Raw genomic sequence first — 23740 nt, 5'->3', positions numbered from 1 at the left:
CAAGAGGGTCCGCCTCACTATTTGAGAAGTACTGGCGTAGTGTATGTTCACGCTGCCAATATATCCATTCATATTAGCCAGGCCTATTTGATGTATGGTTGTCATCAGGACTGCTCTAATACTACATCAGTAGGCAGTGACGGTGTCAGCCGGGGTATCAATAGTACCCTAATTACCTCAGGAAAACTACACCGCATTCTAACTCTCTCTACAAATTCCTCAGTACGCCACAACAATCCGCAACAAATCTTCTGACATTTGGTTCTCAAACTGCTCTCGGACTGTGGTCTGGTGCTTGGCAGACGTCTCGCTGTGTTACACACAACCACCAACCCCTCCCCTTCCCGCTAACAATTTAGCTTAAATAGTCGCAAAACCACATCGCTTTAGAGAAGTTGATAGGACACTTATGAAGCCATTGGCCCAGGCATCACGTTTGAACGGTTTATTTTGTTCAAAAGGTCAAACGCAACGTATCCCGTGGTTTTCATGAACATAAAATATAAAATTGTGTCTTAATCATCAGACTGTGACAACGTCTACAGCAGCAGTCTGGCTTCTACAGCACTGAGGCCTCACTATAACATCTATAAGAACTTCAGTTTGATTTACCAATGTGGACATTAGCAGAGAACTGGTAGATTCCTGTGATGGGAGCTGTGAATCTTCCTGTAGACAGGTCCATTCCTGAGCCTCTGATGAACGCACCTTTAGCTGGAGGCTGGAAGGAGAAAAAATGTATTATTATTTTTTTTTTCAATTCAATTGTAGCTTTTTCACACACTGACTTTACAAGATATAAAGTCTTGGCAATGATGATTAGCATGTGACTCAACACCAAAGTACGTCTACCTGTAGCAAACATCAATACAAAAAGTGTAAATTGATACAAAAACAAAATGAAAATGTAACAGTCCTGGTTCGGCTAAAAACACTGGAATGCAGCACCAGAACATTACAGAGCTTTGTCAAGAAAGTTTTAATCAATGGATTTTTAAAAAAAATATATTTTACACAAAAAATGTTAAAATGTAATTATCTAGCAGCTTCTTTAAAAAAATTATATTTTACACAAAAAATGTCTTTATTAAAATGTAATTATCTAGCAGCTTCTTTTGTGGTCTTTTAGCGATTGGGTTAAAATATTAAACTTTTAAGTGGATATAAAATACTTTACGACACGTTAAGAATACGACCATCAATCTTAAATAGTCCATTATTACGCAAAGATAACAGTATTATGACTTTGGAGGTGTGCAGCTCCACCGTATCCACCGAGGGCAGCATTACCTCACCCTGTTTTTGATGTGCATTTCTTATGTTCAGAGGGTGAACACTGGTCTTAAAGGATTTATGAAATGGTTCCTGAAAAAGATTTGATTGAGGTATAAGATTAGATTTGGGAAAAAAAATAAAAATAAAAATAACACCATCTTGTAATTAACTGGTTGAATGAGGCATTAAAGCTTTGTTGATATCAGCCCCTCAGGGCAGGGAGGAGAGTCTGTGATGTCATTTTAACCATTTATTTGTATCCATAATGTAAAAAAGAAAAGAAAAGAAAAATTAGCATAATGACCGAGATGGTCATCTCTTCGATTTGTTTCTGCAGAAAAATTATTTCAAAGTGCTTTATTTTCGCTCATAAAAATCCAGTAGGCTGTTAATCGACATGTGAGCAGGTATTTAATGGTTAACATGTGTTCCCTTGTATAAATAGCAACACATTTATACAGCTTATTGCTTAGTCAACAGGTCTTAATACTTCGGCCCAGCCTAATACTCCCCCTCAGGCCTTGTCAGCCCATCCCATGGAGGGATAGTCCTTACACTACAGCGTGCTGTTTCAAACAGTGTCTATTTCTGTCCTCTCCACACTTTATTCCAAGTCTGAGACAGAGTGCCTTTTGTACACTGCCCAGAGAGTGATGTGTTAAAGTGAAGAAGAAAAAAAAAATTAACCAAAGCCGGTCCTAGTGATGGAGTGGCACTGCACACGTTGCCAGTTTAGGGACGATCCCTTCATAATCCCCACCATGATTAGCCTTAAATGTTACGGTCTTAGTCGAGAAGAAAACATTTTCAACAAAGAACAAGTCCAAACGTTTGGAAAGCAGTGACCTGGATGAGTGAGAATCTCCGCAGACGAGCAATGATTACCAAACACTCGGAGAAAAAGCAAATGGCTTAGAAACAAACAGAGGAGAACTAGCCAAAACTTTACTTTTTCAGCCGCAAGCAGGGAGCATGGCAGAACCACTTCATAAACATTTACTCAATGTCATACAAACATACTGTCTGAAAGTTCTGGAGCTCCACCAGCGTTTTCTTATCCACCACCACTGGTCCTTTGAGCTTGCAGTGGAAAGCCTCCTCTATTCGCCTGTAGGAGGTCATACCCTCCAGGGTGAGGAGGGCAGTCGGTAGCTGACTGGGGCTGGTCTGTTTCTCAAGGGCCGCTGTCCTTCGCTCTGTAGCCTCTGTCAGAACCATAGCTTAGAGTCAGGTCCAGATGAAGACGATGTAAGAGGTAAAATACTATAGCATAACAATCAAGATATAAAGTTGTGCATTTACAGCCTGGTCTGTTTTTTACCTTTAATCATTTCTTTGAACTCGTGGAGAAGAACTTCCTGGGTCACTTCAGCGCCTGGTGAGCCAGGAGGTCCTTGTGGGCCCGGGGGACCCGGGGGACCCGGTGGGCCGGGCTATTCGGGAAAAAACATAGAGATCGTCAACCTGTTTAGTCTAAACATGATTTTTCTAAATCACAAATGGAACCGATATAAAAATGACTTTTATCAGTGAATATTAAAGGCGTTACCAGTGGACGTTTGCGTTTGCGACACTTTGCGGGAAAGTTTCCAACAGGCCTTTTGACAAAGTCCATCCATGATCCAAGTGGATCGACTCTCTGGTGCTCAGAGACCTGCATCAGAAGATACAGCAACACGTCCCAAATTAAGTTGGTTGGTTAATGAAGTTAGTTCTGATTGATTACCTAGGAACTTATGTTTTTATTTTTATTATATTCCTAGGTAATTGACAGAAATTATTGAGTTAATACTTGTTGCACCGTCATTGTGGGAGATGCAGTTTATGGTTAACATTTGTAAACATAAGCTTGATTAGAATTGTCAATTACCCACCATACATTTGTTATACACGTACTGAACATGACCACTGTATTTGACCCATCCAGTAAACATCATCTTCTTGATACTTGATGTCCCTTTGTCTACTGAAATACTTCTTCATTGCCTCATGTGCTGGGATCATCGTAAACGACCCTTGTTGTGAGATTGAGGTTAAATGACAATCTATTAAAAAATGACTTGTGCTCTAGACCATTGTTTCCCAAAGACTGGGTCGAGGATTGCAGACGTTAATTACTGCAGTTTGTAACGTAAAAATGTTATTCTTAATAAAACTGCACGTGTTAGGAGAATATGCAGTTCTTATACTGTCGTACTGCAGTTACTCTCCTCCTTATCGGAACTCAGTAACTCATTCTGAATAAATAGCTGTAAAAGAGCGTACCGTCTGTTAAAGAGATAAGAAACGTCACTACAAACCCTGGAAGAATTTGATGGTTTTTTTCCCCCTTGAGTGACATGCCTTCATTTTGGTAGAGAGTGTGACTGAGTGAATTTGAAATTCTTGTGACTTTGTCTCTAAACTTTTCCAGACGACAAGATAGGAAAAAAGATTCACACAGCTACGCAGGTAAATTCCTGAACAAAATAGAATTTGTTGTGGTTTAGCATCAGGGCCATGGATCACTGGTATCTTTCAAAAGCAACACGTCCCTGTCCTTACACTCTGAGATGTTTTCTCCTGTCCAACACTCAACAAAGTGACCCCTTGTTTGACGTCTGGTTACGTGAAGTAAAAGACAGAGGTTTCTTCTAATGTTTGGGTTTCGCAGGAGTCACTTTCTCTCAGTGACCTTCTCTTCTCTTCTCTTCTGCTCTCCCTGACAGCAGGAAAAATAAACACATTAACAGGCGCTGGGCCGGCTGGATGTTGGATCACTTTGTGTTTTTGTTGCGACTTTAGGGCTTGGAAACAGATAAAAGTATAACTCAAATATTTATATACAACTCTACTGTTTCCATAAGAGTCTGCTGGATGGACTGCTTTTTCCATCACCATGTAAGATTCTCATTGTTGTGCACACTATGTTTTTTTTGGTTGTTGTTTTTAAAGATTGTAATCTACTATGTTTTTGGCAATTTTGCATCAGAGGAACACCATAGCACTCAGCACTGAAGTCAATCTGAACTCACTTGTGGTGCAGAGATATTATTTAACTTGGGAAGTTTATTACAACTGTGTAAATTGCAGAGTATTCAATGTTTTTTTTCTTTAAGCCACTTTCTTGGGTTGGATTGTTCCCAGGAACCATTCTTTAAAAAATCGATAAGCATATTTCTATATGTGTACTCGCCGATACTTTTGGGTTGGGTTTTCATAAATGGGCATCGTTATATACTATCTTTCCTGACCTGCACCACTCTCACATACTTTTCTGCCTCTCCCAACTTACTCTTTTTGCCTTTTCATCTCTTTACATATGCAGTCGTGTATTTATTTTACCTCACTTGGCAAGAAGCCAAAGTGCGGTCCAATTTGGAGAACATCTCACTTTAGCCTGGATTCACTAACTCCGTCTCATGTCTTTGACTGGTCAACTTTTTGCCCAAACAGTTTCACAAGTTACCTTTGTTTTCTAAATCGTCATTCCTTCCTTCCCTATTTTTCCACTCTTCAGCCAAGTGTTCCCTCACCATACCATCACAGGTATGTCATCTGTTTATCATTTTCCACTTTTCATTTCTCCGCGGCTGCCCTCACATCCTCCTCACTTATACCCTGGACTCTCTAATTCACTAAGTATTTGACAAAGTAGCACTAACATGTTTCCTTTTGGTAATTCCGACACCTTTCTCTGTGATGTGTGTAAACTCTGTGATAAAGAGATAAATCACCACATCATCTGTATTTAGGTCAGACAGACCTCAGTTCAACGTCCCTCTAAGCTGGCTATGGAATTTACACATTATTATGTGAAAAAACATTGAAAAAGGGATTGAAAAACATTTACCTTTAACTGTGTTTGTGACAAACACAGTTAAGTCAAAAAGTTACTCAGACAAATGTAATAGTTTCAAAAAGTGTCATTGAAAAAGGGACTAAAAAACATTTACATTTTTTTCAGGTTTGTCACAAACACAGTTAAGTCAAAAAGTTACCAAGACAAATGTAATAGTTTCAAAAAGTGTCCAGGTTTATTATTTAAAACACATTAGGACACGTCTCTCAGGTGTCTCCAACAGCTGTGGAGCGTTTGTTTTATATGATTCAAATGTTGATTTGTGTTGTGTTTACTTTGAGCAGGTTTTTTCCACAACAACCCAAATCAGAGCAAACTTCAAACTTTTAACCAAACATGAATAGACATCTGTTAAAAATATGATCGTTTTGTAACAGGTTTTGATCTAGCTGCATCTTTTTTTCCAGATAATTGAAAAGAAACTGGATGTAACTCAGATGTAAGATAGGAGGCAGACTGTGACCTGATGCCAGAGCATTTTTCCAGTATTCCAACCATAATTTTCCTCAGATCTGTTTGACCTTCCCTTGTCCACACCTGGTACCAGACAAGATTGTTCATTTACTGCAGCCTAAGCCCTCAGTAGACCTGATCTGCAATCATACCATCTGCACTGAGTCATGTGTATAGTGTTTATGGGTTGAACCTATATGTGAAGATCGGATCATCCATCTATCCCCCTGTGATGTGATGGTGACAGAATCTCAGCGTGTTGTTTTGACATGCCAGGTTCTGTACAGAATAAACAAACCAGACATGACATGTTGACTAGTGACTTCTCCATGTGTTGGACTCCAGCCAGACCTGCTGTCTGCCTCAGTCTGCAGTTGATATTTTTTCAACACGCACGCGAGTCGTGTCAATCTCCTCTGAATCAGAGGCAACCAAGTGGAACTGCATGTCACTGATGCCAATTTTTCACTTACTGTTATGAGGGCTTGTTGTGTGACCGTAAACTTCCTCCGTTAAAACTGATGAAAAAATACCTGACTTACTTTGCCAGAAGATTAAGGCATGCACTCAAAGTGTGCATGTTAGTGATATTTGTGCTGTTGTTTCAGAAATTAAAATTATGTAATTGTTGTCGCAAAATGATGTCTTTCTTCAATCACACAGCACTTGACAGTTAATTTACCAAAACCCTAGAATGAAGAATTTCTTTCTCTTCAGGTAGAAATGCTTTGACCATAGTAATAATTATCATCTGTTTGTTTCAAGATATACTTTTGTAAATGATTGGTCTGTCAGTTGATTAACACATTTCAATGTAATTTCTTGTGTGATCGTCAAAAAAGGGTTTTTTTTATTTTTCATGCCTTTAATGCTCTTTAAAAACGCAACTGTTGACAAGGTTTGTTTATGCTCTTTTAAAACGCAACTGTTGACAAGGTTTGTTTAGTGCAAATGACTGCTTCTTGTTACATGAACAACTTAAAAAACTTCACATGGTCCACAATATTCACTAGTATAATTTTAGAGCAGTGTTTCCCATCCTTTTTTAAACCACAGCACAAATATATAATCAGGAAAAACCCCACGGCACACCACCAAACAAAACTCTCACAAAAAGTATGTGTAATGAAATATAATAACCCTAACCCTAACTTTAGTTTAAATGACCTCATAATTGACTCAAATCCCTGCCTGTTTAGTTGAACACAATGCTGACATACTGGCAGGAATTGAAGAAAGACACTCTTAAAGATCTTCTTCAACAAGTTTTTTTTTTTTTTTTAAGTTGTGTACAGTTGAGCTGTGACTTTGAACTTGTCAATATGAGAACCATACTGGCTGATGACAGAAGGACTTGTCAGAGTGTTTCAGTCTCTCAGTTGTTACTATTGACTGTGGCACGATGGTGACGACATCTTCCCTCATGCAGCTCTGCATCGGCATGTTCAAGTCATGAACAGGTATCACTCCGAGAGCTGACGAAGACCATCGGGGCTCTGGCTTTGATCAGTGGTGATGTTTGAGGGCCTCAGAGTTGCCTGGTCTGTCAGCAGGTGTGAGCGTGTGCTTTAACAGCACAGGCTGCTGAGAGGTGTGAAACTACAATCCATAAGTCATGATGCATTTTTCACACTCTGATCTCATGAAAGCGATCCACTGTCAGATGATTTCACTGAGGTTTCACTCGCACTGCAGAGTCCTGATTAGGACATTCAGAAAGAGACCCCACAGTAAACTGTGACCCTAAAGTGACCGCCTTCAGAACAGTGTTTAAGTAAATATGGACAGATACACATGTTAGCATGTGTCCCAATGTTTAAATAGATGTCCAAACTTTCTTAATGAATCGAATTAATTTAAGGAACATTAGTGAACGATAATTGTGTTAATGTCAGTGCTAATTTAAAGTGTTAAAAATTCCCAGCCCTGTGTGTGTGTGTGTGTGTTTGACTCAGAATTCTATGTGTATACTCAGTCAAAACATACTGTATTAATTAATTTGCACCACATGTACAGTATCGTGGCACAGGATGAGAGTGAACAGGGAGTGTTATTAACTCACACCACAGAATGTGTTTGGAGTGGTTGGATCCGTTACTGAAACAGCCGTGATCAAAGCTGATCATTCCCAGGAGATTTTATTACCTTCCAAAGATTGATTTTGGTCTGGGGGAATACTCTTTCTTACGCTCTACCGTTTAAGTGTGTTTGTCATGTAGTTTGGGTAAAATTACGTTGAATTTATTTGAGGCAATAAAATGGAAAAATATTTCCCCGGGGCAGTGTGCCACCAAAAACACAAACACAACTGTTAAAACATGTCTCTGGGGCTGTAACCAGATACTAAAGCTCTGCCTCGCTGCTGCCGGCTCCTCCAACTTTCCATACATACGTTTGAACTCATCGTGTTTTATGTACTATTTGTTTTACAACCGGTGCATGTACAAAAGATGTCACGACATATTCCGATGATGATTAAAATGTTGCACAGACAGGTTGAGGTTTAAAGAGAGTCAAAGAAATCCTTCTCCTGTAATCCCTTGGTTTTTATATTCTTGCATTGCTCTCTGTGCAGTCATCCATGCTTGGTTGAACCGGCAGCACACCGGGTCCCGTTCCCGCCCTCTAGGCATGGTCACCCAGGATGTGTGGGCCCAGGATATGCTCACATCTATGTCATTACACATTCATACCTGTGTTTGTGTACAAGTAATACCTGCAGTTAGATCGTAGAACAAAACAAAACAAAAACTGCAAGACACGCTCACTGTACTGTAACGTTGTCGAGATGCTTAGAAGGAATTTCGTTATAATACGGTGATGTCATGGCCCCTACTCCTTCTACTCAGTCCATGTTTCTATCAGCATCACTGACAGTTTCCGAAAACTATCGGTGAGATCAAATGTATCTCCTTTACTTCTACGAGGTTTCCCTCTACCTTTTATCGTGACTTAAAAAAAAGTCTCGAAGGAAAATAAATCTTAGTTTGACCCGCCCTTCAATGGAGAATTTCAAGGGACATGTCCCAGGGAGATTTCAGAAAACAACGGAATCCTAACATTATTTTCGCATGTTGTGTATTTACGCTTGCCACAACAAACCTTGTTTGGAGTGGATTGCACAAAACGTAAACAGCTCCACCATTATTTTCAGGCCTTAAAACATTTTTTGACATGTCTCCACTTTGCTGCAGACAAAAGCAAAATAAATGTGTCGACATGTTGGAGACTTCTGATGACGTTTTGCATTCTTGAAAGGAGTCCCATTTCTAAGGCCTAGAATTCTACCACGACCACATGTGAAATTAAAAAATGTTTCCACGGCGCGGGAAGTGAGACGTTATGGGCCTTTATTTGCTTGTGAACGCATGTGAAAGAGAGTGAAATAATTTATGATTTTCTTACATAAATCACAGGAAACAGTCTTTGCTTCACACAATAAAAGTGATGGCTCTGATTGCTGCGTCACATCTGTTTTGTGTACAAATTATAGCTTTGAAATTGGAGCGAGTGCTCATTTTCACTGTGGTAGGTAAAATGAGCTGTTGAAAAGCACCCCCTCCGTCTCAGGTACAGCTTTGCCCCATGGCCTGACTTTGGGCACATTAACACTTGAGTACGGAAATCATTCAGTCTCTGTTGTACATGGTGTTTTTGGTTTGGTGAGATAGATGATTGGAGTCAGTGTTCTGTATAGTAAACATACAGATGCAATGTCTTACTGTAAAGACTAATTTTTTAGTACCACTATGTTTTAAACCGAGGATGTACCAGTAATAACAATTAGAGTTTCATGGAGCTCTTATATGAGATATCGTTAGGCAGTTGAGCTGATGCCACTGAGCCTCTTAACACTACAGCATGTATAGAAAAAGCCTGAACGTTTTGTAAAATCTTCCTTCTTTATATTCATACATTTATTCACTGTTTCAAACCAAAATGTACGCAAGAAGATCAAAACCCAAATAGCAAAATATATTTGGTCCAGATCAGATCCACATACACTTCAATTAGGTCAACATAAGGCATGGAATTATCGCTCTGTTTTTTTAACATCCAGGCCACAAGATATTTCACCGAACCCAGTACTTCAGCCTCAAGGTTGGACATGGACATGTATTATATATATACATATATATACAGTATATATATATATATACATATATATGTCCTGCAGAGTCTGGCATCATTTTGGTTGACAGCGGACGTGCTCTACCAATTAATGTGTAATACGACTGCTTCAGCTTTATTTGCAGAGTAAACCAAAGAAACAGTAAATCCTCCTCCTGTTCAGTGACTATCATTACTGGACCAATTTATTGAAAAGCGAAGCAATGGTTCTGAAATCCTTGTTTTTGGACACTGACCAGCACATGAGGGGAGTCTAGCAAGATTAAGGGATTTCTGTAAATCTGGCATCAATCTAAGGTCATTACAAACGTAACACAATCCAAATAAAACAGTAGGTCTGGGTCCGCGAAGTGAAACTCACACACCGCAGGTTTATTTTACTTGCAAATTTCAGTTGTAACAACCATTTATTATTTGTCTCCACCACATAATTCGATTGGGTCATTTCTCATTGTTAAACAAGCGTGACCTTTGTGGGGTTCTGGAGGTTCATCATCATCATCATCATCATCATCGTCACAACCATACAGCACAAAACAAAGGTAGTCGACAGTACTTCATGAGAGGCGTGTGCTCACACTGTGGCACTGATCCCTATGAGACTCGCTTTTGTCTTGTATGTGTAGGTCGATCCCAAAGGTCCCACACACTGCTGCATTAATCATCACTGGGAATGAGAAAGAAGAAACAAAACCCCTCGCCTCGGGCTAAACCCAACCATTACTCAACACGCCAGGCGTGATGTTTGACTTGACTCCCCCAATTACAGCCATCACTGATCCCTCACTGCTCTCAGCTCTGACAGATACCTCTCGTCTATAAAGTGGAGAGCAACAAGGCTTAAGAAAAAAAAATGACATATTTGACATATTGATCTTAAATTGCTCGATGTGACGGTTCATTGAGATGGTTTAAAATGTTCCTTGTGTTTGTATTGTAATAAATCTACTCCCAGCAAAAGCTCACTACCTCACTATTGTGATCACTTTCAAATGGAAAATCTCTTGAGGAATGCTGTGTATGAGTGCGGGCTGCCAGCAGCCCACACATGGGATTGGTCAAATAGAAAGCAAATGCCATCGTAGGCACTGATTCATCTGTTTCCACAGGGCACAAGAGGAAAAATGTAAATGTGAAGTGTAAATGTTTGACTTGTTTGAGAACATGTATTTGTTGCCAGGACGGCTCCAATAGACCTGTTGTTTTCCCTGGGGACTTAACAGTAGTGTAATGGGATTAAATCACAAAGTTTACTTAATTTTAACGCTTTGATGTTATCACACAGTTCAGGTCAGTGGTCCTCAAATGACGGCCTACAAGCCAGATAGGGCCCATGAGAGGCCAATTTGTGGACTGAATCAGTCTAGCAAGAACGTCATGTTTTTACTTTCTCCTTTAAACAAGTACATTTATCGATGATTCGTACATGCATATTCATTTTTTAATTCTTGATTCTCTATATGTCACAATGAAAATCATTTCATTTTATTTTTTGTTTTGTTTTCGTTGTTGTTTTGAATTAAAGGGATGTTTTGTTTTGATCACGACAGTGTCGTGGCCTGTTGCTGGAACAAGTTAATGGACCTTTTGATTGGATGTAGAATGTTGGGTCACCATACCCCCCCCTCCCCCCCATCTCTCTCTCCCACTGGACTCATTGTGGACTTATTGTGGATTTGTATTTGAGTGACCCTGGTTCAGGTGAGTCTGTATGTTCGGTGCAGAGTGACACGTACAGAAGCGGATCTTGGAAACAATCACTTCCACACACAGTACGTCAAAGCCAGCTCTCAGGTTCTGGACGGAGGTGACAACATTTGGCAATGACACTATCCACCACAACACTGTCTTAAGAGTGATTATGTCATTACCCACTGATTGTGGGAGAAGGATGAAAAGAATGTCAGAGAGGGAGGCACTGAAGGCTAATCCTCACCGAGGTGTTCTCTTTCAGGACCCTTTCTATGGGGCTTTGTGAGGGGCTTACACGGCACGCTGCCCCAGTTTTTTGGGGCCGCACCGCCCCTATCGGATGTCCCAGACACAGCGGAGTCAGGCTAGGCCTGTGAATGACAGAATCAATGGGCTGGGAACAACATCACCATAAGTCTTTAAATATCTGCCCACCTAACTTTCCCAGGAGTTGTTACATCACGGCACTTGGTCTATAAGTGGCCGTATAAGGCCCATAAGGACCTTTGTTGAGTGTGTTTGTGAAGACGCCGCACGGGGATGAGACAGAGGAGTCAATTCCCAACAGGGAGCAATCCTCAGCGGGCTGGATGGTTGACACAAGGTCATTCTTCATAGCTTGTGCTTTTACAGGGCAAAGCAAGTCAAATAAACACCAGCAGGCCACAGCCACCTAGAATGTGTTCTTAAAGATACAAAAGAGACCTCACTGCTTGGTCCTAAGGCGGGGGGATGTGGTGGAGGTTACCGTTAGGAATCCAGAGACTGGCTGCTGGAGGAGGCAGAAGTGACGGCTGGTATACAGTGAGGGTTACGTGAGAATGCCAACATAATGGGTGGGCTGACAAGTAGCCTGTTGGAAAGCTTTGCAAATACGCAACACCCGCAATAAACCAATAAATAACTGAGCCATGGGCCGGGTCGAGCTCCTAGAACAGAGACAGCTCTGCTGTTTGGTCTGTGCAATATGTTGTGAATATATTTTTTATACAAAACAGATTCTACCTTTATTTACTGCTATGTTTTTGTGTACATTGACAGATTTATGTTTTATTCCTCCTAGTTCATAGGAGTTGTGCGTTCACTGTCCTGAATCATTTAAATCTTCTGTTCTGCGTCACGCTTATGAATCATGTCTCTTTTTTTCATAATCATCGAATCAGTTAGTATTTTATCTGCCTTTTTAAATATATTTTACAAACATCTGCAGAATGTGTAAATAACACATAGCTTGAAGCAGCATCTTATTTTACAGTAGAGGGTGCTATAAACAGGTTTCAGTTCACTGATTGTTGAATGAGGTTAAGTCAAAGGGGTTTAAGAAAATTAAAAAAAAAAAAAAAAAAGTCAAAGGGTTTTAAGAAAAATTTTAAAAAAGATACATTAATAAAGTAATGATTTTTAAGAAAATTTTTAAAAAAAGATACATTAATAAAGTAATGATTTAGCCACATGTGGGCATTTCCTATTCAATTTTTTTTTCTAGACTTCTGGGGGATTTTGGTCTCACCAGGTCACATCCTGTTTTTCACCTCGTCTATAGAGTAAAAACATATTTTTTCCAATAATTTTCAGTTCTGAGTAATAAACAAACAGATGTGAATAAATGGCTACTGGAAAGACAAATATTTCAACAGTTTCCATTCAAACTTTGATAAAAAAAATTAACCTAAATTTGCTCTGTCTACAAAATGTTATCTTTTAAAGTTCACAAAACCTAATGGAAAAAACACATAAAAACTCAACACTAGACAGAGATGTGATGATAAAATTGTTGGAGACATCTGAGAGACAAATCGAATTGGGCTTTATTTTTTAAAGTTTAAAATATTCCAAAAAAAAATTTTTTACTTTTATTGTCATTGTATTCTTATTGTATGTACTACTGCACTACTGTGCAGTACACAAAAATACCTTACTACTACCTTACTACTTATGGTGGTCCTATCTTATCTCATCTTGTCTAATCTTATCTCTGTGGTACGATACTCGGAAGCATCTTGAAGTCTTCCCACAGGCCGTAAAATTGGCAGCAGACACCCGCAGCGCTCACTAATTGATGCATTGATCAGCCTTTAGATGTCCACATTCCTGGCATACTTCCGGAAGTCATCCATTCAGTCTTTCACACATTTTGGTTCGTCTCACTGTCTGAGTCTTGACCTAGTGGGCTTCACCTGCCCTGTGCTGATTCTTTACCTTTGTCACAGATAATTCCCTGCATATTGTCTTTGACAAGTAGAAAATCGCACTTGGTCAACCAGACTTCGAACTCTATCCGTATCATTCAAAGCTAATATGCTGAGTCTCAGCAACAAAAAATACATAAAAATAAAACGACCCAAAACAGATCACGTTACTTTAACAAACTAAATAAAGATAAATATTTAATGACACTACCTTGCTTCCACCAATTTCCTCGCTGTTGGACAGGGTTGAATTGTAAGTCTCTGTGTGCTGTGGGGTGGTCTCCTTTGGCCTCTTTCTGTCTTTCTTGGCATCCACCCCATTCAGTAGGACACACTGAGTCCAAAACACTGCAGCTACCACAGCCAGAGGCCCGGCCCCACACCACCACATCTTCTCACTTCTTCTTCGTCTTCTTCACAGTCCAAAATAAAGAGAACCTGGAACGCCTGGAGCTGAGGCTGAGGATGCTGACACAGAAGCTGAAGAGCCAACAGGGGAGAAGGCAGCCGGAGGAATGCAGCTTCCAATAGACTGACAGGACTGACTGACTGCTGCCGCCGCTGCTGCTGCTGCCGCTGCTGCTGCTGCTGCTGCTGCTGCTGCTCCACTCTTGATGAGCTCTCAGCCAGTACAGCGATGCAGGGGCAGTGTTAAGTCAAGACACAGAGCCAGGAGGTTTACTCAACTATGAAATGTGTCAAGCAGAATGGTCCAAGGGAATGACAGATCAGCGCAGATCTGACAGCAAATAAACCCATTAGTGAGATTTTTCACGCTTTCTGCTCTGTTGGGGGGTTGTTCAGGGGGCACGGGGGGGCAAAGGAAGGGGCAGAAAGGCGGGGGTCTCCAAAAATTGAGGGTGGGCTGTGGGATTCTGAGAGATGGATGCAATATTCTTTTTTTTTTCCTTCAGCTCTTCCTCTGTTTCTCTCCTCTGCTGTTTCCTACAATGAACTTTGGCTCCAGTCCCCAGTGAAGTGGTTTGGTTGACAAAGAATCTGCAGGGTTTTTTTTTTTTTTTAGGAAAAATTGGACTTTTGTCAAATGATGCAAATCAGTACAAAAGCTGGCACGCCATAAACCTGCAGTGGTGCAAAGAGAGACAACGCCAGGAGGAGATAGACATCAGATGTTTCTTCTTCCACTTTCTCTTCTTCTTTAATTCCTTCTTGACTTCCTTCTTCTTTCTCTTCTTGGTTCTTTACAGGTAGCAGCCTGCTGTCGTCCCTGTCGGCTGCTACAGTCTGCTACTGATTCTCCCAGCAGTTCATCAGGTCAAAGGCCATGTGCAGAGATTTGATTTGTAGCAGGTCTCTCCTGGTTGCTCTCTCCAGTGCCTCTGGTCTCAGTTGCACCCTTGCTGTCTGACTAATCTTACGGGAGGGATCACGGTGGAGTTTTATCATCACCCTTTCTCCCTCCCTCTGCAGTTTTTTCCTGTCTCCCACTATTCTCTCCCTCAACCCTCTCTCTGCCTCTCTCCCTCTCTCGCTCTCCACCTCCCTCTTTCTCATTTTCCCTCTACGTACTCTCTATTGGCAACCTTACAGTCTTGTTCAGCTCTGTTTTATCTCATAGATGAAATGCTCCGTCTCAGGAGGTCCTCTGCCAAACACTTTGTGAGTGTTAGTGTGATATAAAATTGTGTGTTTGTCTTAAAGTCTGTTAAGGTGGTTTAAAATGAGTTCTCTCTTTAGCTCTGAGTAAGAAATGGAAGAAAATAAATTCTGTATTTATTTAATTTCATTATCTTGAGTAATTTGTTTTCTGTAGAAAGAAACCAAAGATTGACAGCTTTACTGCATACTATAGACATGCACAGTGTGTTTTTCTCTTTTTAAAATTTGTTTTTATTTCAAGTTAATTCTCATGCTCTTTTTTCTCTGCAAATTACATACATATTCTCTCTATTTATTTTGCAGGATTTTTTTCCTCTGTTCTGTTCTTTGTTATTTTTTTGGCAGGAAAAGAAAGTCATCCTTCCTATATTTTCCTCTGGATAAACAACACCAGTCTCGACTCAGTCGTTTTACATCACAACCTACACGTATTTGGATGTTGCTACCTGACGTTTAAATTTCATTTTAAAATAGCGACGCCCAGAGGAAGAGGCCTAAAGTACAACCAAATTCTCACCACCACAACTACAGTACAGTATAAAATCTGTAGTGGTCGGGACTTTTTGTCGTCTGAATCTTTCAATATCAACCGTGCTAGACTATCAAAATAAGATCAAACGTCAGCGTATTAGAAATCACGTATATACTATATGTACTGTACCTTCATATATTTATTTTCCCTTCGTTTCCTATTTTTATTACTGTATATGCATTTGAATTTATTATATTTATTATATATTTTTCCTACTTTTACTAATAAAAGTACTTTCAAAACCCCTTGAGTTATTGCATTTTTTTAAATTACATCTCCTGACCGACTTGACTGACTGACCTGCACTGCGTTACTTACTTATAAAATTGTTTACAGCAACAATATCCAGCTAATATTTAAGCAAAATAGTTTTTGTTATGTGAACAATTATAATTCAAATATAACTACAACATCCACACAATTCTGTTTATGGTAACAACATATTGCATCTGCATACTACATGTTGCAAATTTTGTACGAATTGGTAGGTCAACAGACCGGAAATAATAATCTGTAATCATGGTTTAAATTAATCAGATTGGGGTGAAACATCAGTCGATTTCACTCATTGAGGTGTTTTTTCTTTATTAAATTATATTTGTGAAACACATGCTGATCCACTTTGATCCATCAACATAATTTATGACGTTGACTATTTATTAATAGAACATTCGTTCTTTGTATTCCCTATCTATTTTCTAGTAGAATAATTCATAAATAAGGCATAAATGTATAACGTAAAAATAATGTAGACAGGTTTTCGGTACGTCATACGGTTTTCCGTAAAATTGCTCAATTTAGGTCTTTTATTGTGCAATTCGTTAAACGGAAGTCCTGGGAAAGCACCTCTCCTACGTATTCTCAACCCATTGGTCCAGGTCAGGCTAGTGGCTAGCACGCCAGCAGCTGTGACAGCTTGAGGGTGTTGGAGTTAAGTGAAACGTTTGCACCCCGGACTATCGTCCCTCTTCTGGATTAGGGTCTCCGTGGTGTTGTTTTGGCCTGAATCTTGAAGCAGCAGAGACGGCGTGTTGTTCGATAGCCACGTGTACAGGAACTGAAGCTCGACAGGTATGACTGCACTCACCGCCGCAGGTCTGTCTGAACATTAGCTTCCTGCTGTTTACACCGTAGCTAGAGGCGGTTTAACTTTTCTGGTTTCTTTTGTTTTTTATTTGTTTTTATATATATTGTTATGACACCTGGCACTAGACGCTTGAATTGTAGTAAATAATAAATATTAACAATGGTAATGCTAACTATTTACCTTTAGCTTACCCTTGCTGTTAGCCACTTAGCACAACTACGCTGTTCAAATTTGAATGAAATGACGTGGCGAGATCACTATCGGCGTCACATTTAAGAATGTAGTATTACCTGCCGTTCTTGTATTTATTTCTGTTGCTTACCACAAAACTACAAATTTCTTACACCCTTTGCGTTAAAGTTGTTGAATATACATAGATTTGTGACATTTTGTTCCAACGGTGAAGGCATATCCGTTCAGAAGTTGCTTTAGTTCCTATTTCATTTACACAAAAAAATGTTGGTGGACCTTAATCGCTGATTTTCTTTGACTGTTTATTTGTTAATTCGTGTATAACCCTCTTTCGACTCGTGCTCCATTTACAGACGTGCATTATTGTCGAGAAAGAGACGTGCTGATATTTACACTCTTTATTTGACATATTATGTATTATGTAATATTATGTAATTATGTAATTGTCTTTTGAAGCATTAATCCAGTCTTTTTTCAGTGAAGATAATACTTTAAATAAACATGTACTTTTTATCTATCCACTAATGACATTTTAAGTTGTGGTTTTAAAATGTTAGCTTAGCCTTTATTCTTGTAAGGAGCTGCCCATCAGTGCACACACCATGTTGTTTCACATAATATTAAAAAGAAAGAAAGAAAGAAGCGCTACATGATAGGAACAATTATTTGTGGTTGTAGTTGTCAATGGGGCAGTGATGGCCTGGTGGTTAAGATGGCAGATTTGTCTCCGGAAGGTTGCAGGTTGAATGCTCACCTGTAGCTCTGCTTGGGTTAAAGGCAGAGGACACATTTCATTGTGTGTGGTGTGCGTCAATTACATTAGTTAAGTTTCACTATGATGTTACATTTGCTGCCTGTCGGCTTTTCTGTGTCAGAGTCACAGTTCATGGTGTGGCCTTTAGCCACTCACATAGGACTCTAGACTAGAGTAATAAAAATACATCATTACCTAAGGACCAGCGATTGATAACTACAGTTAAACACAATGTTCAGGAATATAATAACTGCTATTGCCGCACTGTTTGACCACATATCATGCCCTATCTGTTCATTTTTTTTCTTTTGTTTTCAATTCACATATATATATGATTTCTAGTGTTTGCATCAGGTTAAAACATTTGCATGTAGTCTTTGGTGTTAGCAGCCTGTGTAGTGAATTGGACCGCCTGCTGTTATAAATCCTATAAAACCCAAGTAGACTGAAGGATGCTGCAGGCTCCGGCAGCCTGTGTGACATTAGACCTAACTTTTTCAAAATGTATTTTTTCACAGAAGATCATGACACTTTGGAGGAAAGTGTGGTGCAGAAATATCCTGGCTGCATCGCTGCTTTTCTGCTTGATGCTGTTCGCCATTGTTGTGCACGCCCGCCCAGCCAACATGTCAGCGGCCAAAGACAAACCTCCAGCCAATAAGGACGAGAATGAGATTCTCCCTCCAGATCACCTGAACGGTGTGAAGTTGGAGATGGACGGCCACCTGAATAAAGACTTCCACCAGGAAGTTTTTCTGGGAAAAGAAATGGAAGAGTTCGAGGAGGACTCCGAGCCGCAGAAGAACAGGAGGAAGCTAATCGACATTTTCCACAAGTAAGCATTTTTATTCTTCTGCCAAAGTTTGAAATATAACAGATATTCCTTTCCTGGGAACTTGGGTGTATGTTTGATTTTGTGGTTGGTGTTTGATCAAAGTACACATAATGAGTTTAAGATACACAGACTAATTTCTTTTTAATTTGTCTCCATTAGCTCATAAATTTGAAAGCCCAAATTTGACAGACTGACCATTTAGGTCAATAAAAACTGTCAACTTTTTCCTAGCTGTTTGTCATTCCAAGTGAACTTTGTCACTCAACGCAACAACAATATTTTTATATTTGGAAATAAAACTAAACAACAAATAAAAGTCAACTAATGACACTCCTGAGTTATCTTGGATTTCTTTTGACCAGGAAATGTTTGGATTCAAACACTACACTTTTCAACTTCTGCATCTTGAAAGTCTCTCCATCTTCTTATCGTGCAGGTTTAATATTCAGCAGAACTATTCCCTATTCCTATTCCCTGAAATATTTTTTACATTTCATTAAAACCAGACAGATGATTGCAGTCATCCATGTTCTGAGACTGATGTGATATCAGACCATAATTGTCTTTAAAAATAATCTTCTCACAGAGTCGACTTCAACAAAGACCGCAGTGTCAGTGCCAAAGAGATGCAGCGTTGGATCATGGAGAAGACAGAGGAGCATTTTCAGGAGGCCATGAAGGAGAACAAGAACAGCTTCCATGCTGTTGACCCAGATGGAGATGGTAAAAAAATCAGCTTTTATTGAACGTCACTCAAACGCTGTCTTCTATTTTGTTATGATTTTGCCCTACTGCTGGAATTGTAAAGAAAAAATTACTTGTGTCCACAGGTCAGGTGACATGGGATGAATATCGAGTCAAATTTCTGGCCAGTAAAGGTTTTATTGAAAGCGAAATTGCAGAGAAGATCAGGAACAACGAGGACTTGAAACTGGATGAAGAAAGTATGTCTGTGATGTGGTGCACACCTGAGCATCAGCACTGATTTATATTTGAATCAATGTGATTCACTTCACTCATCTTCACTAAATGAATTCTTGGAAGAAAGTTTTTAAAAGATTGAGCATCCATTTTTGTGTCCCATCATCACTCCAGCTCAGGAGGTTCTGGAGAGTCTGAAGGACCGCTGGTTTCAGGCCGACAGTCCTCCCGCGGACCAGGTGCTGAATGAGGAGGAGTTCCTGTCGTTCCTTCACCCTGAGCACAGCAGAGGAATGCTGCAGTACATGGTCAAAGAAATTGTACGGGACTTGGGTACGAGTCTTAAAAAAAACCCTGAAGGAAATCATTTTTATTTATTTATTTAACATTTACAAACAGCAATATCATTTATTATGGATTGCACATTAAAAAAAAACAAACATCTTATTTAAACATTTTCTTTTTTATCCTTTTCTCCAAAAATATTTATTTTATATTTTGTGTTTTTTTGACAATTTTTCTGTTTTGTTGTGTTTCTTTAGCTCCTTTTATTTATTTATTTTTTATATTTATACTTACTTCAGTTTTTTTATTATAGACCCTTTTCAAAGAAGCAACAGTTATGATCATGGTTACTTTGACGTTTTAGGTTTTGTTTTTGTTTTTTCAGATCAGGATTGTCATTTTGACGTTTTAAGTTTTGTTTTTGTTTTTTCAGATCAGGATGGCGATAAGAAACTGACTCTCTCAGAGTTCATTGCGTTGCCCGTGGGCATTGTGGAAAACCAACAGGCTCAGGACATCGATGACGACTGGGTGAGGGAGAGGAAGAAGGAATTTCAGGAAGTCATCGATTCTGATCGGAATGGCATTGTAACTATGGAAGAACTGGAGGTGAGTCATGAAAGTTTTCTGGAAAATATTAGTATAGTATGTTACATTTGTTCAAGGGGGGTTTGCCAAAAAAATCAAGTTGTTTTTTTTTTTTATTCTTTTTTTAGAGACTTTTTCAGGAACTTATTAGTGTGGTATGTGACTGCAATGATAGACATACTAAAAAAAGTATATTTTTTCTAAATTTAACTGATCAATGATAGACATACTAAAAAAGTATAATTTTTCTAAATTTAACCATAAAAAAGTGACTAACATTTTGATACTCTTAGCAGAAGGCTAACAATTATAAAAGAAGTACCATTCAGGGAAAAAAGGCAGAAGGCCAATAGTTCAAAAAAACTGTTAGCTTTGTGGCTAATTTCTTTGCAAATCTGAACTGTTTACAATACTTAATACAGCATTAACTGTCCTTTCATGAAAATTCAAATTTCTAGTACATTGCCTCTTCAACTTTTCCCTGATTCTCAGTACACAAAACTTGGTATTTGGTTCGTACTTAAATGTGAATGACTCTGTGACTCTGCTCACTGTCTTTAGTAGACTTCACTGAAAAGTATTTAATAATGTCTCCTCTTCTCCAGGAGTACATGGACCCCATGAATGAACACAACGCTTTAAACGAGGCCAAGCAGATGATCGCCGTCGCAGACGAGAACCAGAACCATAGTCTGGAGCTGGATGAGATCCTCAAGTACAGCGAGTACTTCACAGGTAGCAAGCTCATGGACTATGCCAGAAATGTTCACGAGGAGTTCTGAAGACTCGTGTCATTGGTTGCTCCAAAAGATGGACTGATATGCTCCGCCTGCGTCAGGGATCAACCCAGGAACGGGCCTAACAGGTGATGGGGTGTCATAGCGTGCAATTGTGTATGTGTGTTTTGTTTATGTGTGTGTGTTGTGCGTGCGTGTGTGTGTGTTTTAAAGCCTCTTCTTCCACTGCTCCTCTTACAACAATGCACCATCTGTAAACATCTCTCCTCTGTGCTTTCAGCCTCCGATGTTGAAGCACAGCAACAACGCTAAATCAATTCACCGTTATTCTGAAAAACGTGTGTGTGTGCGTGCGTGTGTGAGTGAGGTGAGAGAGACTGTAGTCACCAGAGCACACTGAGCTGCAAATGTTGTGACATCCTCCGCTTCTCCGTCTGTGTACACAGTGTAAATATAATTATTGTCATATAGTAGAAGTGCAAAATAATTTTAATGCTGCTTAAAAACATAAATTACAACGAACTAGAGATGCCATTCAAATATATACCATATATGTCGTCACTTTACTTCAACTTTCAAATTGAATTCTGCTGGTAGAGGTGCAAACACCATTTGTCTATAATGTATAGAATCCATCCTTGGTTGATTGAAAACAAAGAAGGTAACTAAAAATGTCAATTAAGATTACATAATTTGCATTCACTTTATATGGCTGGGATTCAAGAGATTAATATATAAGTGATTTGACTTTGACAGTCAAAAAGTGTTTAGACAAAAGGAAGGAAAATATTTTCTGTTATTGATTTGAAAAGAAAAATACCATTTTGGTTTATAGCCCTGTCGGTGGGGGGTGGGGGGGCAGAGGGCATGGGTGAGTGTGTCCACAGGATGTCTCCATGGCGATTGAAGGACAGTTAGTTGTCCATCTTACAGTTAGTCAAAGTCCAAGTTTAGTTAAAATATAAGTAAAGAGAAACTCATTCATTCCCCTGTTGAGCGTGGACGTGTGTGTGTTCTTCATCAGCTGATGTTGAGCTTCACTCTGGTGGTACGGAGGATTAGGGATGAACCTTTCATCACTGTACACACCTTATTTCTGCTTGTGTCCTGTTCCTGAATGCATGCACAAATAGAGAAAGTTCCATTATTTTTCAGTGACCTGTGGACATGTGTGACATGAAAAAGGATTCAGTAGCGTGTTAACTGATTTATAGAATAAATTGCAAATATACTGGTAATAAATAATTCTTCTAATGTAACGCAAATCACTGAAGTGTTGTATTTTTTACGTATGATTCAGTTTTTATCGAAGAATAAGTGTTGGCGATTTGCCCATTTTTCTTTTTTAAGATCTGGCAGAATTTATTCGTTGTCTCAAATTTGTTGTTTGGATTTGTCATTTTGTCCAAGGGTTCTCTAAGTTACCGTAAATATTTTTTGTTGTATTCTTAAACCCTACCATCAAACCTGGCCTTACATCTAAACCCTAAAATAGTAATAAGAATACTATAAAAATACTGTTTGAAGACATTTATATGAAATTATTAATGTAGTATGTTGCTTTTGATCGTTACTCACTTTTGTGAGTTTAACTTTATTTAACATTATTAGTATAATATCTGACTGTGATGAATGCTGGACATAGTGAAAAAGTTTATATTTTTTAAATGTTAACCCTAAGACAGACCATTGCTATGTATTTTAAAACAAATTGAATTTCAATTTTTTCCAAAACATTTTCATGAAATCTTTTCACCATCTGACCAAATATGATATGCAAAGTTAGGATCTTTCTGAGGAATTCCCCCACAAAATGTTTTCTTAAAACAAATCCTAAAACTGCAGAAAATATAACATTTTGCAGAAAATATAGAATTTTGGAAAAATGTTCATCAAAAATGTTCATCAAAATCTTTTCCCATCGGACTACATCACATGAAAAATGAGAATTTTACCGAGAAATTCAAAAAAAAAGTTCTAAAAAATTTCTTCTCAATTTTGATAAGAAACATGCAGAAAAGATAACATTTTTAATTTGTTTTAATTTTCATCAAAATCTTCACTATTTGACCAATATGACAAATTCAGATTTTGTGAAGAATTTCCAAAACCGTTTTTGCTAATTATTTTTTTCAAAACGCAAAAAGATAATTTTTCTAAAACATTTTTCAAAATACATTTCTAAAAATGTTGTCTAAATGCCCTAATTTTTTGGTACGCCAACTTTTGATCACAGTTACATACTATACCAATAAATTCCTGAACTAATCTCCGAAAAAATTTCTCAAAATTGACCAAAAATACACTCATTTGCCTTAAAATACTTAGCTGTGTCCATGTTTGTGGTTAAAATTCAGAAAAAATTTACTTTTAATTTAATTTTACTTTTTTAAGTTCACATTTTGACAAAAATACAAAAATAAAATGAATTTCTATAAATGTTCTCTAAATGTCCTAATTTTATGAAAAATATGCAGGAAAAGATAACATTTTTAAAATTAATTTAACAAATATTTTTGTCAAAATTCTTTAGTTTTGACCAACAATTAAATAAAAATTCACGTTTTGACAGAAAACTTCACTTCACGATGGTAAGGCTATAGTAAGG

The 23740-nt window shown here is 38.6% G+C and overlaps 2 protein-coding genes across 4 annotated transcripts in view; one reads left to right on the top strand and one right to left on the bottom strand.

Moving 5' to 3' along the window:
• Positions 1-16000, bottom strand: part of c1qtnf12 (C1q and TNF related 12) — a 22992-nt gene extending 6992 nt beyond the window's left edge. For both annotated transcript variants that reach the window (XM_025059324.1, XM_008319141.3), the window contains exons 1-5: positions 13793-16000; positions 2825-2929; positions 2597-2708; positions 2296-2480; positions 613-721 (exon numbers count right to left, since the gene is read on the bottom strand). In XM_025059324.1, coding sequence (XP_024915092.1) covers positions 613-721; positions 2296-2480; positions 2597-2708; positions 2825-2929; positions 13793-13972 — 691 coding nt within the window. In that variant the 5' untranslated portion in view covers positions 13973-16000. The remainder of the gene's footprint in view (positions 1-612; positions 722-2295; positions 2481-2596; positions 2709-2824; positions 2930-13792) is intronic.
• A 593-nt stretch (positions 16001-16593) lies between these two features.
• Positions 16594-22397, top strand: sdf4 (stromal cell derived factor 4). 2 transcript variants are annotated; one of them, XM_025059323.1, is made up of 7 exons: positions 16594-16804; positions 18288-18601; positions 19188-19324; positions 19432-19545; positions 19697-19855; positions 20241-20416; positions 21001-21177. In XM_025059323.1, the coding sequence occupies exons 2-7, from the start codon at positions 18291-18293 to the stop codon at positions 21175-21177; spliced, it is 1074 nt and encodes a 357-aa protein (XP_024915091.1). In that variant the 5' UTR covers positions 16594-16804; positions 18288-18290. The 2 variants fall into 2 exon arrangements, with proteins under 2 accessions (XP_024915091.1, XP_008317362.1); XM_008319140.3 differs by having other exon boundaries at positions 16595-16804; positions 18285-18601; positions 21001-22397.
• Positions 22398-23740: the final 1343 nt, after the last annotated feature.

Source organism: Cynoglossus semilaevis, chromosome 10 (assembly GCF_000523025.1).
Source record: "Cynoglossus semilaevis isolate Cse_v1.0 chromosome 10, Cse_v1.0, whole genome shotgun sequence".
Lineage (NCBI taxonomy): Eukaryota > Metazoa > Chordata > Actinopteri > Pleuronectiformes > Cynoglossidae > Cynoglossus > Cynoglossus semilaevis.
This window is presented reverse-complemented; position numbering and strand designations above follow the sequence as displayed.